The sequence below is a fragment of the Leptidea sinapis genome, chromosome 24 (assembly GCF_905404315.1).
Source record: "Leptidea sinapis chromosome 24, ilLepSina1.1, whole genome shotgun sequence".
NCBI classification, from domain to species: domain Eukaryota; kingdom Metazoa; phylum Arthropoda; class Insecta; order Lepidoptera; family Pieridae; genus Leptidea; species Leptidea sinapis.
In genome coordinates, this window is record NC_066288.1 from 3,661,246 (window position 1) to 3,679,220 (window position 17,975).

The 17,975-nt window shown below is 40.2% G+C and overlaps 2 protein-coding genes across 2 annotated transcripts in view; one reads left to right on the top strand and one right to left on the bottom strand.

The window, feature by feature from the left end:
* LOC126971635 (acyl-CoA Delta-9 desaturase-like) overlaps positions 1–11,009 on the top strand; it is a 46,054-nt gene extending 35,045 nt beyond the window's left edge. The window contains exons 5-8 of the mRNA XM_050817998.1: positions 4,679–4,852; positions 6,284–6,469; positions 7,558–7,718; positions 9,325–11,009. Coding sequence (XP_050673955.1) covers positions 4,679–4,852; positions 6,284–6,469; positions 7,558–7,718; positions 9,325–9,530 — 727 coding nt within the window. The 3' untranslated portion in view covers positions 9,531–11,009. The remainder of the gene's footprint in view (positions 1–4,678; positions 4,853–6,283; positions 6,470–7,557; positions 7,719–9,324) is intronic.
* A 307-nt stretch (positions 11,010–11,316) lies between these two features.
* On the bottom strand, positions 11,317–17,658 carry LOC126971676 (uncharacterized). The gene is made up of 2 exons (XM_050818065.1): positions 17,311–17,658; positions 11,317–13,493 (listed from the first exon to the last, which is right to left on the bottom strand). The coding sequence occupies exons 1-2, from the start codon at positions 17,588–17,590 to the stop codon at positions 12,970–12,972; spliced, it is 804 nt and encodes a 267-aa protein (XP_050674022.1). The 5' UTR covers positions 17,591–17,658; the 3' UTR covers positions 11,317–12,969.
* Positions 17,659–17,975: the final 317 nt, after the last annotated feature.

Sequence of the window (17,975 nt, forward strand, 5' to 3'; positions counted from 1 at the left end):
TCACCACACCGCCGGCGTCTTCAAGTGCGGTGAGCCCACAGCAACCGTCGACAGCCGGGTCAACAGATACCACCACATTGACCACCGCCGCGCCATCCAGAAAAGTGCCTCAGCCGGCAAAAAGATTCCCGCCGCTCATTTGTGAGATCCTCCCAAACTGGGTGCACCACTTCCGTGCACTGAAAGAAAAGTTGGGAAGGGCTCCTAACGCCCGCCCCTTTGGGGAAGGGTACAGATTCACCCCGGCAGATGAAAATGAATACAGAACCATCCAGAGATACCTAAGCGAACTGGAGAAAAGTAGTAGGATCTCTTGGTTCAGCTATTCGCTGCCGGCGGAGAAAAGCGCGAAGTTCGCAATACGAGGGCTACCTGCGACAACTGAGCCCAATGAAATTGAAGAGGAGTTACGCGGGCTCGGCTTCGAGCCCGAATATGTGAGGAAGATACGGGCCAGACAAGGGCGTCCGGGCTGTATATTCTTCGCAATAATGAAGAGGACGCCCAATCTTACGCCCGGCATATTTGAGATTAACGAGCTACTGTGTATGCCTGGTGTAAAATTCGAAACCTGGAGATCAAAGAGGGGGCCGGCACAATGCCACAGGTGCCAGCAGTTCCGTCATTCATCGCATGGGTGTCACAGACCACTGGCCTGCGTGCGTTGCGGTGGGGAACACACAGCGAAGGACTGCCCCCGCTTACTCTCGGAACCCGCAACCTGTGCAAATTGCGGGGGTCCTCACCCCGCAAACAACTCTCGATGCCCTGTTTTCAAGGAAGAATTAAGAAATAAGAAAGCAGGGCCAATCGCCAAGACTGGCAAAAAGGCCAAGCACCCCCAGCCAGCCCGGGAGCCAGCTCCAGCGGTGGAGCAGCCTAAGGAGGCAACAAGCCTTATGGCCCCGGCAAACGAGGCGATACCCAGGCGCCAAGCACCACCCACGGTTGCTGGGGCCAATAAGAAAAAGAAGAAGAAGGCCAAAAAGAAGGAAAAGAGGAGCCTAAATGAGAAACTGGCAAATGAAGAGGCCAGCTTCGGGACAAGGCCTCAAACTACGGCCACAAAGAAGCCAATGAAGGGCAAGAAAGACCTAATGATCAAGGCCGCTATGGAGATCTTCCAAACGGTCATTCTTGCCCTTCAAAAGGAAGATGATGTGGCTTCAGTCATCCTCAGCGGGATGAACAAACTAATGGATATAATAACCGCATAAATGGACAACTCGCTGAGAATTATCCATTGGAATATTAGAGGCATTAAGAAGAAGCTGCCATTGCTGAAGAACCTCCTTCGAGACCAGAACATAGACATCGCCCTCATCAGCGAAACACTGATGTCGAGGGCGGACACACTTCGGGTCTCAGGCTTCATCACTTACCGCAAGGATGAAGTCGGCGAGCGTGGTCCGTACAGGGGGTTGGTCGTGCTCGTCAGGAGGGGGTTGCTTCACCAACCGCTCCCGATGGTGGACCTGAATAGTCTACAAGCCCTCGGTGTTGAGCTCCAGATCAGCGGCCAGGACTTGCACATTTTCACCATTTACAGGCCGGCAAACGGAAGGCTCGTCCCCGGAGACGTGCGGCAGTTACTTAACTCCCCGAAAGCAACTCTCGCCGCCGGGGACTGGAACTGCAAGCACCCTGCCTGGAATGCCAGAATGGCCAACACCGCGGGCAGAACACTTTTTAACGACTCCTTACAACACGGATACGAGGTCCACGGCCCGGAGGTTCCAACCCACTACCCAGACAACCATGAATACCTTCCGGATGTGATTGATTTCACTGTCCTCAAGAACTTGGACTGCCAGCTGACTCAGGAAACTATTGTCGATGAGCTTCTGTCAGACCACCTTCCAGTACTTCTTACCATAACCGCCACCGCAACGCGAGCACCATCACGACCATCACGCCGGGTCACTGACTGGAAGGTGTTCGCGGAAGAGTTGGCAGCCAACACTCCATCCCGGAAGTTAGAGACAGCTGCCGACGTCGAAGCCCTCGACGTGGACCTCACGGGGAGTATCCAGCGGTCGCTGGCCACCGCGACAAAGGAGACCGAGTCCAGAAAGATGCCGGAGTTGCCCGCAAGACTGCGGCAACTCATCCTCGAGAAACGAGCTTTACGCCGCAGATGGCAGGTGACCAGATGCCCAACACTCAAGACTCGTCTTAATAGGCTGGGCAGCCTAGTCAAGAAAAAGCTCGAAGAGGATGCCGCCGAGAGCTGGGAGGAAACGATTGGCGAGGCCGCAGATGATGTATCAGTTCTTCATCGTCTGTGCCGCCAAATCACAAATCTAGCGCCCCCAGCTCGCCCGCTGCGTCATCCCGACGGAACCTTGAGATACGCAGCGGCAGAGCGTGCCGACATCTTCGCCGAACACCTTGAACGCCAGTTCCAGCCGAATCCAACTGACGACGTATCGCACGTGACAGCACTTGAGAGAGAGATCGCCGAATATCTAGAACGGCCGGTAGAGGCACTAGACGATGCGGTGTTCTTCTCCCCAACTAAAGTGAGAAGTTGCATCCTTCGGACGAGGCCCAAAAAAGCCCCGGGCGCGGATGGTATCACAAACGCCGCCCTGCGTCATCTGCCGCGTCAAACCATCGCGGCGATGACGCGACTCTTTAATGGCATCCTGCGCTCGGGGTACTTTCCAAATATCTGGAAGGAAGGCCTCGTCATTATGATCCCGAAGCCGGGGAAAGACACCGCACTAGCACATAGCTACCGGCCCATCACTCTTCTGGCGACCCAGTCTAAGATATTCGAATCTCTCCTGCTGTCACTCCTAAGACCCTACATAGAGCTTAGGGAAGAACAGTTTGGATTCCGCGCTGAACACAGCACCACGCTCCAGCTGTCCAGGGTACTGCACACCCTCACCGCTTCTCTCAACAAAAGAGAGAAAGCTGTGGCAGTATTCCTGGACATGGAGAAGGCGTTCGACCGTGTTTGGCATACTGGACTCGTGCACAAGTTAGCTGCAACCTCGACACCTCCCCGCCTGGTGAGGATAGTCGCCAACTTCCTTGAAAACCGTCGGTTTCGAGTAAGGGTAGACGATGCCATTTCAGCTTCCAAGATTATCTCTGCTGGCGTACCGCAGGGGAGCTGTCTCTCTCCCCTGCTGTACGCAAAATACACAAATGACATCCCGCTCGAACCGTCGGCGACTCTGGCGCTATATGCAGATGACGCGGCGTATATTACATCGTCACTCAACCTAACGCACGCCGCCGTGAAGATGCAGCGCCAGCTGGACACCCTGCCAGAATGGCTCAAGAAGTGGCGGCTATCGGTGAACGTTGGCAAAACCCAGGCGCTCGCTACTGGGAGTGTGCACACTGGCCAGCATAGGTTGCAGCTAAACGGACAGGACATTTCGTGGTCCCCGACGGTAAAGTACCTCGGGGTCACCATCGACCGCCGGCTCAACATGAACGAGCACGTCACGAAGACCATCGCGTCGACAAACGTCGCGATGGCCTTACTTCGTCCAGTGCTCTCCTCAAGCCTCCCTCTGAGGGTGAAGGTCTTGGTGTACAAGACCCACCTACGCAGCCGACTCACGTACGCCGCGCCTGCATGGTACGCGCTCGTGAATCTAACTAACCGGAAAAGGTTGCAAACCGTGCAGAACAAGATCCTCCGCCGCATCACGGGCGCACCATGGTACGTGAGGAACCAAACAATCCAGAGGGACCTAAGAGTCGAGGGCTTGGACGACTTCACTCGTCGTCTCGCCGTCAACATGTTCGCGCGTGCCGACTCGTCCGATCTCCATCATCTGCGAGATCTGGCCCCCTGGCACGCGCGGCCACCTGACAGCCGCCGCTACCCGCGTGATCTCGTGCGGGACGAGGATGTAGAGTGACGTGTTTGCGCGCGGCTCGGCTGATCGCCCTCCCTCTTCTTCGGGGCTGATCGTCAAGGCCCGCGCAAACCGGCAACAATCACCGGATCTCAGCTGAGGGAACAGGCGCTCCCTCAGCTCCAAAAAGATGACCACAAAGGGGGGGGCGCTCCCCCAACCATACCATAAATTAAAGAAGACGACCGCAGAGAGCAACGACTCTCACCCCCAATGACCCGCCCGTTTCAACGGGCGGCGAGTGATCCTTGCTGCAGGGGACGAAAAGTCCTGATCAGCATTCCCCCACCGCGCCCATGTGGGCGCGGCGAGAGAAGACCACGAAGTAGTTAGGTGTTCGCTAAATCTTTGCCACGGCGGTGGATAATAAATAAATAGAAGTGTTTGTGTGTGTTTCATTGTGAACGTAGATAGTGTATTCAACAAAAATTTGGTATATATATATATATATATATATATATATATATTTGATACGCCCTGCCCATTACATGTAGTGCCGCTTAGGATTCTTGAAAAACCCAAAAATTCTGAGTGGCACTACAATTGCGCTCGTCACCTTGAGACATGAGATGTTAAGTCTCATTTTCCCAGTAATTTCACTAGCTGCGGCGCCCTTCAGACCGAAACACAGTAAAGTTTACACATTATTGCTTCACGGCAGAAATAGGCACCGTTGTGGTAACCATAATCTAGCTGGTATCCTTTGCAAAGGAGTCTCCCACTGAAGCCACACATACACACATATTTTTTGCCTTTAGAAGCTAATAATTCATTTCATTCATGTATTTATACAGGGTTCACCACAAGTTTACTGAAACGGATGCTGATCCTCACAACGCCAAACGGGGGTTCTTCTTCTCTCACATTGGTTGGCTCATGATAAGAAAACACAAGGATGTCTTCGAAAAGGGAGCGACTGTAGATATGTCTGACCTAGAGAAAGACTCTATTGTTATGTTCCAGAAGAAGTAAGTTATATTACTTTCTAAGTATACAAATGATTTAAGTTTTCTTCAGTGTTAATTCCGCCAATATTTGTTTCTAAAACAATTCGACACGTGTTTCGCCTCTACACGAGGTATCCTCAGGACTCGTTGTCTCTCCAAAATCTGGCACGAGTCTCATTAATATTACTTAACACTGAAGAAAACTTAAATCATTTGTATAATTATGGATTTCCGCAAAGTAACGCCTAATTCAATAAATTTACTTTCTAAGTTCTTAAACATATCATTCAAATAACTTTGTGTGTTCAAAAAATCAGTATGAACAATTTGACCACGTCCAACGGAGTACCGCTTGGTTTGTCAATGTAATAAATGTCAAAATACTGGATATTTTGTAAACGGCTTCATCAGCTGGAGTTGCGTAGAAACGTCGTTCATTGTGTATCTTCGACCGCATTTTTACGCGAAAAATTCTACAAACTATAAATTATATAGATGTGTGGCTTTCCTTACCCAAGCTTACAACCAATCTGTAGAATGAGCTTCCATGGGCTACCGTATAAGGGTTTACTCCGATGAAAAGGCCGGCAGCTCTCTTATGAACATGGGTGACCGTGTTCACTTAATCAGGTTCGTACCCGTTCTGTTACGTATAAGATACAAAAGAATAGCTTTAGATATTCTAGAGCTTTATCATTATATCCTAGTGTAGTGCCCGTAAGTGTGAAAGAGTGCGAGATATCAGCAATACCATTTTCTAATCGCGTACTTAGAATGTTACTATAATGCATGCTGTAAACATTGAACCAAGAGGAAAACAAGGTTAAAAGGTGCGAAGATGTGTGTGTGTGTGTGACACTTGCGCGATCCTGGAGCCCTATAACCAAAATGGAAATACGAAGTTTCGGTTGACGGATGGTACATTTTCCTATTTTGAAAGTGTTTCGGATCCGAAATTATTATGATCCCAACTACAACTTCACTTTTTATGGTTATGTCTATGGCTCCCAAAATAAATCCATCCGCACTATTCGTTTCGGACCGAAACTTCGGCTTTCGATTTTTGTAATAGACCTCCTGGACCGTTTTCGCTTTGACACTTGAGGGCTTCATTCACAACCACTGCTTGATAAATAAATAGCGCTCTGAGAGCGAACAAATGGTAGAAGACTCTGCCAATTAATTTCCGATTATATTACATTATTTATTGCTAAAGACAACCACAATCTAGTCCCAAGCTATCATTAGGATAATCTGCAGTTGAGGAATAACCCGAAGGAAAGATATCCATTGGGACAGTATTCAGTAAAGTTCTCGTATAGCGATCACGAACCAGATGACACAGTGCTGGTATACCCCCCAGAAGATGGACTGATGATGTGGTCAAGATAATAGTATAATAGTCTTTCAACACAGCATTTAATACATTTTGGAATCTGTTTTTATTTCCAGAACTTATTTGGTGGTGATGCCGCTACTTTGTTTCGTCATACCCGCTTGGATACCAGTGAAGCTGTGGAGTGAGAACCCATGGTCATCGTGGTACGTCGCTTCTATTCTCCGCTACACAATATCACTGCACTTTACTTGGCTGGTTAACTCGGCTGCTCATATCTGGGGGAATAGACCTTTTGACCAGTAAGTCCTTGACCTTTCTAATCTCTAACTAGCTGATGTTTAGTAAAGCGGCTTTTTTTGGAGAGGGGAAAATACATTTAGACTCCAAAACGGGGCCCATACTAAAATCTTATTTAAGCTGGTAGCCCTTAAAACTACGGCCAGCGTCATAGGACGTTGGCCGTGGAGGCCGCAAATACCAAGCAATAATAATCGCGAATCTTTTTTAAGGAGACTCGAACCTAGGACTGGCTGCGTGCTTAGCGTAAGGTTCAAGACAGCACTGTTTCACTGCGACTTATGTGATCTCTTGTGATAGCCACTGTTAAATATAGCTCACTCATAAGATTGATTCTTATCAGTAATCTTATTATATCTCATGCAGCGAGCTGACGTATTACATATATTGTATTGAAGAATTTGTCTTCCCAAGGAGACTAAAATATAGAATACCATAATGGTATTTTAGTCTTTGACTACTTTATATAATATTTGGTATGTGTTGTTATATGTTCTGTTTGGTAAATATTAATAAATAAATTCCATTGCCACATACGGTATGGAAATACGTACATGCCATATACGTTATGGAGGGCTCTGATAAGTGAGAAAGAGATAATATGTTTACCCATTCTAGGTTTTAACAGACATCATGAAATTTAACCCTGCTCCTCCTGCCGTACCTAAAATTAGACCAAATACACGTTATCAATACCTTAACGTTTGATCTATTTGTACCCTGCCTGCCTAATATTTGGCCAATGCAATTGCAGCAGTGTTAACCTCCATTAGGTTCTCCAGTGTGCAGCTGAGTATTCGGGTATGGGTATTTTCTTATGGAAGAGGGGGATAAGCCTGGTGTTAAGTGATCACCGCTGCCCACATTCTCTTGCAACACCAGATTAAACACAAGACTATTGCCAGCCTTTAAAAATGTTTCAATGTATCGTCTTGGAAATACCGCACAAGAAACCTTATTTCATAGATTAGTTGTGAAGAAAATGCAACATGGACTGCGCTATAGTTGGACTCATAGTATGATTACTCACACCATCCTTCCTTATATAGTTAATCAGTAAAATCAGTTCCCGAAAATTTTGCTATTACAGATATATAGGCGCTACAGACAACAAAACTGTCGCAATTCTCGCGTTCGGTGAGGGCTGGCATAACTATCACCACGTGTTCCCTTGGGATTACAAAGCAGCAGAACTGGGCGACTACAGCACAAACCTATCAACTGCTCTTATCGACTTTGCTGCCAAATATGGTAAGGAATATCCCATTACTAATATATTATAGATCTTTTTTTCCTAACACCCATCATCATCGTCATCATCAGCCGGAAGATGTCCACTGCTGGACAAAGTCCTCCCCCAAAGATTTCCACGACGATCGGACCTGCGCTGCCCTCATCCAACGTATTGGACACCGACCAACATTGCGTCTTCCAGTACGTGATCGCCATTCGAGGACCTTACTGCCCCATCGGCCATCTGTCCGTCGAACTATGCCCTGCCGACTACCACTTCAGTTTCGCAATCTTTTGGACCATGTCGGTAACTTTGGTTACACCCATATTACTTTAATTTATATATTTTTAAAAAAGTGTTACGTTATTATTGTTAGATGTTATTATTGATAAAAGGACCGTCATTTGGGGTGAAACCGTAAAAGCCTCCTCAATTATGTTTCATTCTTCCCAAACTCTTCTACAGCTGTTTCTTCTATATCATCACTCCATATGCCTTGATTTCATTTTCTATTTTTTATGGAAGAGGACAAAGGAGCAAACATAATATGTGATCACTGCGGCCCATCTCTCTTGTAATACCAGATGAATCTCAAGAGCGTCGCTTACCTTATAAAAGACCAGTAATAGGTACTGTTTAGGCCGTTTTTATTAGTATTAGTAAAAACTGCATTGCCCGCGCATACCCGTGCGCAGGACAATGAAGAATATAGGCATTAGGGGTAGGCGAAAAAGGAAAAGCGAAAGAGAGAGGAAGCATTGTGCGTACTAAGCAGGTAAGAGTCAACGGGTCTACCAATTGCGATCTGCTCGTGGGACTGAAATTTACGCTGGTGTAATGACGGGCGGACATTCGGGCGATTTTTAATTTAATGATTATTTTTTATATCATCTATAAGCGAATGAGACTTGACGCATATTTGCTATATTAATAAATTCAGGTCGAAATGCGATATCACCAGTTCACAGTTCTTTCATTTGTATACGGTGTTTCGTTGTCCCGTCGGTAACTAGTAGCCTGTCTTTGAATAATGCCATTTAGGTTCAAGATAACATAAACTATTTGATGGCAAATAACGTTAGTTTCTTCATCTACACCCATGCTTTATTAAAGTTTCTAAAATAGGTAGCTTATTGCCAACATTAAAACACCCAATATCTTAATAACCATTACACGATCCAAACGAGTATTGTAATGAAATTCAGTACAACATTACATCATCCGTTTTCATTACAGCACTCATTTGGATGATGAGGTTACTAGGAATGGCTTTTTTAATGTTAGCAGTAAGCTAACTGTTTCAGAATCTTTTATAGAGGATTCATATTATGGGTGTAGATAAAGTCTTGTATGCAACTATTGATAATTAGGTATTAAAACACTCATGTGATACTATTATCACTGAATCCACATACGCGTTTTAATACCCCTTATTACACAACAGTTGCTTGAATAACTATTACAATACGTCATAACTTTTGTTCTGATCGTGGAATCGCACCCCAAAGGTTCCCTTTGACGTCAATATGTGTTTTATTACAAATATATTTGATTTCTACTTTCGAAATATATTGCTTAACAAGTTAATAGTATTCAATAATAATAGTCTAATGTATATTACAGGTTTGGCATATGATTTAAAAACGGTGTCAATGGATATGATCAGAAAAAGAGTGCTAAGGACAGGCGATGGCTCTCATCCAATGGGAAAAGCGAAAGCTGGCCTTGAAGAACATGAACATCCAGAAAACCCCGTATGGGGTTGGGATGACACTGACATGCCAGAAGAGGATAAGAAAATGGCTGAAATTGCTCACAAACTTGACTAGTAATAAGAATCCGACAAATTCGATTGGAATGCTGGAGTATTATATACTACGACATAGTTTCAACAGAATACTGCAGATGATGACCTGGTGTTAAATGCATGAGAGTCAAACTGATTGATTTTATGACCAAAATGTGCCGATATAATTTATATTTGACACTATAAACAGAGCATTTTAATAAGTTTGCTCCTAGCATTGTTAAGTTTTAAAGTACCATGCATAAAGTACAAAAGGTATATTAACGTTAAGACTGTACTATTAAATTAATGGTGACTCTTCTGTGTTTATATTATAGCAAATTATAGCTCTTATATAGCATAGCAAACGACCATAGACGGTGGCTATAGACATTATAATGTATAGTGCTATATATTTTTTTATAGCACAACAGATCTTTTTGACTGAGATAAATATTAAAGCTACGTATGTTGTCACTCGAATATTTTTATGGAAAATATTATATAATATGTCTTGCTATAACATATTATAGTGCCGATAGTGAAAGCTCAGTGGGAGGCTCCTTTGCACAGGAAGCCGGTTAGATTATGGGTTCCACAACGACGCCTATTTCTGCCGTGAAGCAGTATTGTGTAAACATCACACTGTGTTTCGGTCTGAAGGGCGCCGTAGCTAGTGGAATTACTAGGCAAATGAGACTTGACATCTTATGTCTCAAGGTTTTTCTAGAATCCTGAGCGGCACTGCATTGTACTGGTTGGGGCGTATCAATTACCATCAGCTGAGAGTCCTGCTCGTCTCATCCCTTATTTTCATAAAAAAGTACTCTATACTATTTTCATGATATCAAAGACGATGCTTAAATTCTTTGTAAATATTGTTAGAAGAAAACTATCAGGATGAAGTACAATAAAAGGTATAAATATAACTTTGGTATTAATTAAATGAATGCAACATGTCTTCTTAACCTTAAAATAAATTACTTTAATGAAAAGAAAATTCTAGGTTCTGTGGTAGAGTCTGTGGTTGTTTTTTTATTCTAAGTCTTAAGGACTGGTGGTATATTATGACTGCTTGTACTATACTAAATATATTTTTGTGATATAATTATACTAGTAGGTTTTCCCTTATTTTTGGGTTTCTAGGATAAAGCAGAAATAGGTTTAATCAAATATTAATTATAAAATTAACAGAATTGTAACAGGAAGGATTTCTGAATTTAATATGGATAATAAAACGGTGGATTAGCTTTTACAATTTTATAATTAATTAACACAATATTTTAATACTTATACAAGATATTTAAATGGGTTCTATTTATTGATAGTATTACATATAAACCTTTTATTTATAAATGACTTAATTGAGTATTATATCTATATTTCATTGTCTAGAATCTACTAAGAGTTAGAGTTTCCTCCCATTTTATTTTTAAGGACATACTTATTTTTGTGGAATTGTAAAAATATTTATTCTAGTTAGTAAAAGTAAAGTGTAAATAAAATCAACTTTTGTTTGAAATTGTCTATTATTTTTAATTAAGTAATCATAAGCTCATTAAGTAAATGCTACAAATACTGATAAATAAAGTAAATTAAAAAAATCGTTCTGATTTCGGGCAATATTGTTTATATAATAACATTAATTTATAGTTAGTAATTAAATGTGTTTTTTTTTAATAGGGACAAGATTTTTCTCCATCCTAATTATCTTAATAACTCACAACTTTAAATTTTAATAGCAGTCGATGATCCTGAGCTTACATATTTAAGCACATAGATAAATATGGATAAAAGCAATAAATAGTTGACTATAATAAGAGTCAATAACAATAAAATACACTATAATTTGCAATTCTCGCGTCAGTAGTCTTTTTATAAAAATCTTAATAATTTTAGAATTCGACTAGAAAATCTTGAAGTCCCCAGAAATATGCAGTCCAAGAGGCAATCGAAGTATGAAATATAATTCGAAGTACATTCAGTTCCCCATGGCTTATTAAATGTACCTAAGCAATATATAAAATACGGCTTATCAAACTATCAACTTATAGGTAATTACTGATAATTATAAATGTATTTTTTATTCTCAAATAATAGGCACTATATTATGCACCCTAGCGAAACTCTCTAACGGCGGTTCCCAATATACTATCTACAGACAGATATAAATTACTACCTTCTACTGTCAGCAATTAGATCACAATAATCTGAAGCTGTCCCAATATTACCGATAAGTCATTCTTATCGTCTTCTTCTTCTATCTTCTTAAACTTCAATCGCTGGTAAGCTTATACGTCGTCCCATTGACAGACAGCGTGTACGGATAAGGTGAGTTACCGTCGATAAGTTTATTGGACAGAAAAGTCAACGATACTTACGATTTTTATCTCAAGTAAGAGATAGACTGAATACTGGGAAGAGAATAAGAGAAAAGTGTTTGTATGAAACGTGAAATAATTGATAGATTGACAGATGACGGCTATGTTCTTGTAAAAATCGGACATAGCCACTACGTTTTAAGCAACTGTTCGCTATCAAACTTAGCCGGATTATACTTTGTCACAATGTATTTACTATTTCAAACTAATCTCAAATCACTATACGTTTCATACTAAACAAAATTTCAATATTTACTTATGCAGTCCCGCCCCTTATTATGTAGTATTTACATCCTCTTAGACGATTTGATTTGAAAGAAATATCATCTATAAATGAACTACCAACCAAAGAGGATTCACTACATGATAAAATATTACTGATAGCCGACCTTCGCTGGCCTCAAGAGAGTTCATATTATTGTATCAATTTGGCTACACTTTGGCGTCTAAAGATCCTATAGAAATCTTAAATTCATCAGAAATAGTGAATTATCTATTACGCAATCTCCTCAAAATTATCAATTTAAATATAATTAGTCTAGCCATAAATTTGTAAGGAAAAATTGTTATTTTAAACTTCAATCATTTCCCGACATTTCTAATTATTTAAGATTTGTATTAAATCTCATAAATAAAAAAGAGTGTAAAAGAAAGCAGAACAGCAGCGCTTGACTTGCACAAAATCGGCATGGAGGCAGCGATCATCTTCAGAACTAAAGCTTGTTTTAAGCCGCGGAATTTGTCAAAAAATTCCATTGCTTTTCTACCAAAACATTGATTAATAAGAGCATATAATATTTAGTGAGATTATTTGGATTACTTTACAACTTCCTAACATTTTATGGCCATCGAGTAAAAATAAATATCCAATTATTTTTATTTTAGATTGATTAAATTTAAATTATTTCAATTTTCTGGTGAATTATCAGCAAATGTACTATAGATATCATTTTCTCAATATATTCCATCTACAAAATTGATCAGTAAACCATATTTTTAAAGAATATATCCTCGTTTACGCCACTTTAGTACTGCTACTGTTAATTAGTTTGTTTTCATAAAGTATGCTTTAGGTTCAAATAAAACCTGGATTATTCATTATCATCCATGCATCAGGTTCCAAGCACTTCTCCAATCCATGCCATTGCTTACTTCACCCATTATCTGCACATTTTTAACTTTTCCTTTATTCCCGCTGTTATCTTTCAACCAGTCTTCTATGGCAGGGTAACTTATTCCAGTATTTTCTATTTCAATAAGACGATGATCTTTATTTTTTGTATTTACTGTGTTCACTTTTGAATCAAAATTAATGCTAATGGGATCATTCACTGATCCTTCAGGAAAATGATCATAGTCGCCATAGCCATTGTTGATATAAATTATTTTTCTCCTAGATTTATCGTTGAAAGCATTGTTCCTGAGAAGTGTGAAGACTGCTCCAGTCAGTGCCATGTTATTGAGCATTCCTGCTGCAAGGGTCATCATTTTGAGTCCAGGCAAAAAGAATGGCAGAATCGCAGACATAATTAGTCCCGGTAGAATGATGAGCGGAAAAAAATTTTCAATCATCTTGTCCAATTGTTTCATGCTGCTGCGTCCTGAGGCTTGCTGTTGATTGTTGGCTGGAAACAAATGAACACGATAAGTATACTATAAGTTATTATTTATTTAATCAAAACAAATCTTATTACTATATTTACAATACTACGACTACATAAAATTAAAACTATCATTACGTGGAAGCGTACCAAGAATACTGGCAGCATTACCGCGTTGGATAGCAAGGCTGATCCGTTGACCGAAATAGCTGCCAGCGCTTGGGTTTCCAGTAGCCTTAATGAGGCGCGAAGATAGTATTTTGAACATTCTCCGCGTCTCTGGGCTCCAATGGCCAAGTGTCTCGACACCAAACGGCACAAAGATGTATGACTCACTGAGACCAACATATTTGCGACGCTTGCTGTCTTCGGCAGTCGAAGCAGCAGCCCCAGCACCAACTAACGTAACTTGGACATGAGAAGGAGCCAGAGTGTCGACGCAAGTAGCGTCCCACACCAGCGCCCTTCCCCGTGCCCAAGCCACCAGCGTCATTCCATCAGGACGCTTGCCATCGCGGCGGGTAATACCATTTGGCTCTAAAACAGCTGGTATATTAAGAGCGGCAAATGCCCTGCGGATGACTTCATTAATGCTGGCGTGACGACTGATACGGCCTGCCGATTTTAGACAAGATAACCTGTGGCGTCCAAGAGCATCTACCTGAACGCCACAGTATACTATAATATATATACTTTCTTACTTTCGTCATTCATGGAAAATAACTTTCATAGGCAGAGTTATGTGATGCCTGTTTTCACAAACCGGTAATGAGGATTTTATATGTATACCTAAATATAATCCCTTTGAAGCCTTCACTTACCAAGCAAAGGCTTGCTTGCATTTCCCGAAAATAATCAAGATTTCATCAGCCTTTACAGGTTAACGGGTGTTATCAAGATCTTCATTGTGTTTTATGAAAATTGGTGATGCGACGAGCAATATTATGATACAAATATTGAATTACAGAATCATTTTAATTAAAGACACACTCGAATCTCACAATATTAAATAAATATATTCTAAAATTTTATTGTTAAGGTAATCGTAAATGTTTCAATTTTATTTGATTTTTTTTTTATAGAATACATTTCTTAATATTTATTTATTCAACCCGACTTTTCGCGACCTATGTAGGACACGTTTTCATCCTTTTAAAATGTATTTTATTTAAACATATCACACTCGTGTTAATTAAGGGCGCCGTAGCTATTAAAATTACTAGGCAAATGAGACTTAACATCTTTACTCAAGGTGACGAGCGCACTTGAAGTGCCGCTCAGAATATTTGGGTTTTACAAGAGTCCTGAGTGGCACTGCATTGTAATGGGCAGGGCGTATCAATTTCCATCAGCTGAACGTCCTGCTCATCTCGTCCCTTATTTTCATAAAAAAAAAATCAAAGAAAATGCTAAATTCTAAAATGATTTAAGTACTTTTTTATGGAAGAGGAGGACAAACAAGCGTATGGTTCACCTGATGATCACCGCCACCCATATTGTCCTGTATCAAAAGAGGATGACAGAAGTGTTGCCAGCCTTTTAGAATAGCTGTAAAGCTGAAAAGCTTTTTCAAAGACTGATGCCTTCATACCTAACGCATATATCATCCACGTATTTGACAAATATTGACAATAATATGTCAAGCTCGAACCAATCACCGTAATCATATCATGCCGAGAACCAATCACGAAAATCAAATCGACCTAGATTCAATAACAATAACATTCTTTCTTTTATGCATCAATAATTTATTGACTAGTGACTTAATTGATTGAATTTTTGGCGCTAATTACAAACGGTAGATAGTATGACAAAACTGCTTCCATGTTTTATATGCGTTCAATGACTACACGTTTCATACAATAGAGTGAATCGCTTTTTTCTTAGAGAGTTTCGCTACGCTGATTATGGGAAATGGCGCGCAATTTTTTTTTGCACGCGCCAAATGAAAGGTGATAGATAACATATAGCCATAGCCTACTTCAAAATTCATTTAAGTGATAAAATGCATTGATAATAATGTTTTTTTCGTCTTAATTACGGACACATATATTTATTTCAAAAATGAAAAAAGATTTACAGCGGTATAAAACCTCTTTGTTGTTACGAAAAATCCATATTACCCGGTTAAATTGAAAATGCTCTGTTTACTCTCATATAATTTGCAGTAAGGTACATCTACCTTTGTAGTGATAATTCTATGGTGCACTAGTGTGTAATATTATTACGCTCGTATGTGTTATAGATCGGTTAATAGCCCTAAAAACGATGTAATAAGGCTCACTTTAGAAGCAAGTGTGTTGAAATAGTATATTTCATTACGAGTGCGGAAAGCCTGTCATTGCAAAGAGTTCCGACAAATGTCTACCCGAGCTAAGGCGCAGCCGAATGTGAGTGTTGACGGAACAAGTATGCAATGATAGCTCCGCACGTGTACTGAACAATTATTTTTAATACAGTTGCGTAAAAATAAAGTAATTTAATAGAATAATAAAAACACAATAAGCCCAACGAACTAATCATGGAAAATGGCGCCAACCGTAAAAGAATATAAGCAGAGATTTTTTTTTTGTTTTCTTCACCCATTCTGGGTAGGCAAAGGGAACTATGCCCATACAGCCAAGTCTTCTGTAGACAGAAAATGAAATTTAATGAGATGAAATTAAATGAAACCTCACCTAACTCATTGAATCAAATCATTAAATTTGATATTGAAACAAATTAGTAGCTTATTTTTAGAAATATTTACATGAATCATAAAAACTTCTATGATTTTTTTTTGTAAAAACTTCGTGGTTGGTTTTATCTTTTTAATAGACATTAGTTTGACAGTTGGGAAAGAGAACGCACGAGTTCGGACAAGGTAAAGAAAAAGCACGTGTATGTAATAGCCCACATCCCGAACGATATACGTCCCTGCAATACGTCACTTTTTGAGCCACTGTATTAAAAACTTCTTTATAGAATAATATCTTTGATTATTTACAGTATGTCAAGAGCTCCAAAACACCCGAAATGCAATGTCACTCGCTTGATAGTGGAAAATTGATTTATTTTTATTTTTGTTGAACACAGAGTGCTATTTGTAGTCTGTTTAATAGGCCATTTAAAAAAGAATGAAAATGAAAAATTGTTTGTTTGTAAATTGTAATTGGTCAGTCTTGTAAAATAACAAACATCCAAATAAAAAATAAATGAAGACAACTTGAGAAGGATTTTCATAATTTTTTTCTACGCATTATGATTAATAATTATTTTACTAAGCATGTTCATAGAAGGTTGAATATAAAATTATTTATTCATTTAGCTTCGTAAACAAGCTTGTAAAAGTTTGTTAATATAACACTTTTAACTGTCTACCACACCGTTGGAAAACATATCAGAAAAAAAAATGAAATTCTTTCATATAAAGTAAATATTAAAAACAATTTAAGGAATTTACCTTGGTGAGTCTTTGATCACTACGGAACCCTAAAAACTGTATTCACAACGTAAAAACTTAGCAATTATTTTCATTAAAATAAAAGATATTAAATTAAATACATGGTTATATAAACATTACGTAAGGGCAGCGAACCATGTCTAAGAATTTCGGTTTTATTATTTTTTTGTTTAATAAAATATAATAAACAGTAAATATTACGGTTAGCTTGCCACAATATATCAGTGAAAACATTTCAACTGTTTCTGAGATTAACGTGCACAAACAAACCTCAAACAAAGACCATTTTCAATATATATATATATGTGACAAATTTAAAAAGACAAAGTATCAAAGATTTTAAGCAACAATGAAACGATAATAAGTTTAATATATGATAGTATTAGAAGGTATAATTACCTTTCGAAAGATCCAAGTTAAATTTTCCATCGCCTGTAGACTTGAGCTTTAGTTGGTAGTCACTTAGGTTCATAGTGAGTGAACGCCGCCGGAGTAACATCTCAGTTTCCAAGCAAAGTCTCGAAAACATATCCTCTTGAGTATTATTGACGAACCGACGCCATTGAAATGGGCGATTCGCTTCAAATTCTAGAGCACTTTGCGCCTTCCATAAACCGTAAGCTGTTATACACCTGGACAGGTCAAGATGCTTGTAACAGGACGTGATCTGGCTAATCATTGTATCCGTGTTTGGTTCGCGTTTCGTGTTCACCAGCGAGTAACATTGTGAAAGCGTGAGGAACAGAATCGCGATGCCTGCGCGCATTGTAACTATGGACTGAACTCACGCTGGCAACACAGCGAATGCCCCACCTTTGATCGTAAACACTTTTCCAATAAGAAAAGATTCAACTATTGCCATTATAAAGATATCCTTTCTTTAATATGGTAGATGTGAGTTTAAGTTTGTTTGTTACGCTTTTACCGCGGAGCTACTGCATTGATTTTGATTAAATTTGGTACAGCGATAGACTAGAGCTTGGGAAAAGATATAGGCTACATTTTCTTCCGGAATATTCCATGTATCCCACGGGGTTTGTGAAAAAGTGAAATTCAAGTTGTTG

What these genes read in the sequence shown, in the direction of transcription:
- LOC126971676 (XM_050818065.1), bottom strand. Translation starts at nt 17,590, where the DNA reads ATGATTAGCCAGATCACGTCCTGTTACAAGCATCTTGACCTGTCCAGG. An exon ending in TAACTTGGATCTTTCGAAAG is followed by an intron (nt 13,494 to 17,310) that starts GTAATTATACCT and finishes ATTTGTTTCCAG; the next exon opens with CCAACAATCAACAGCAAGCC.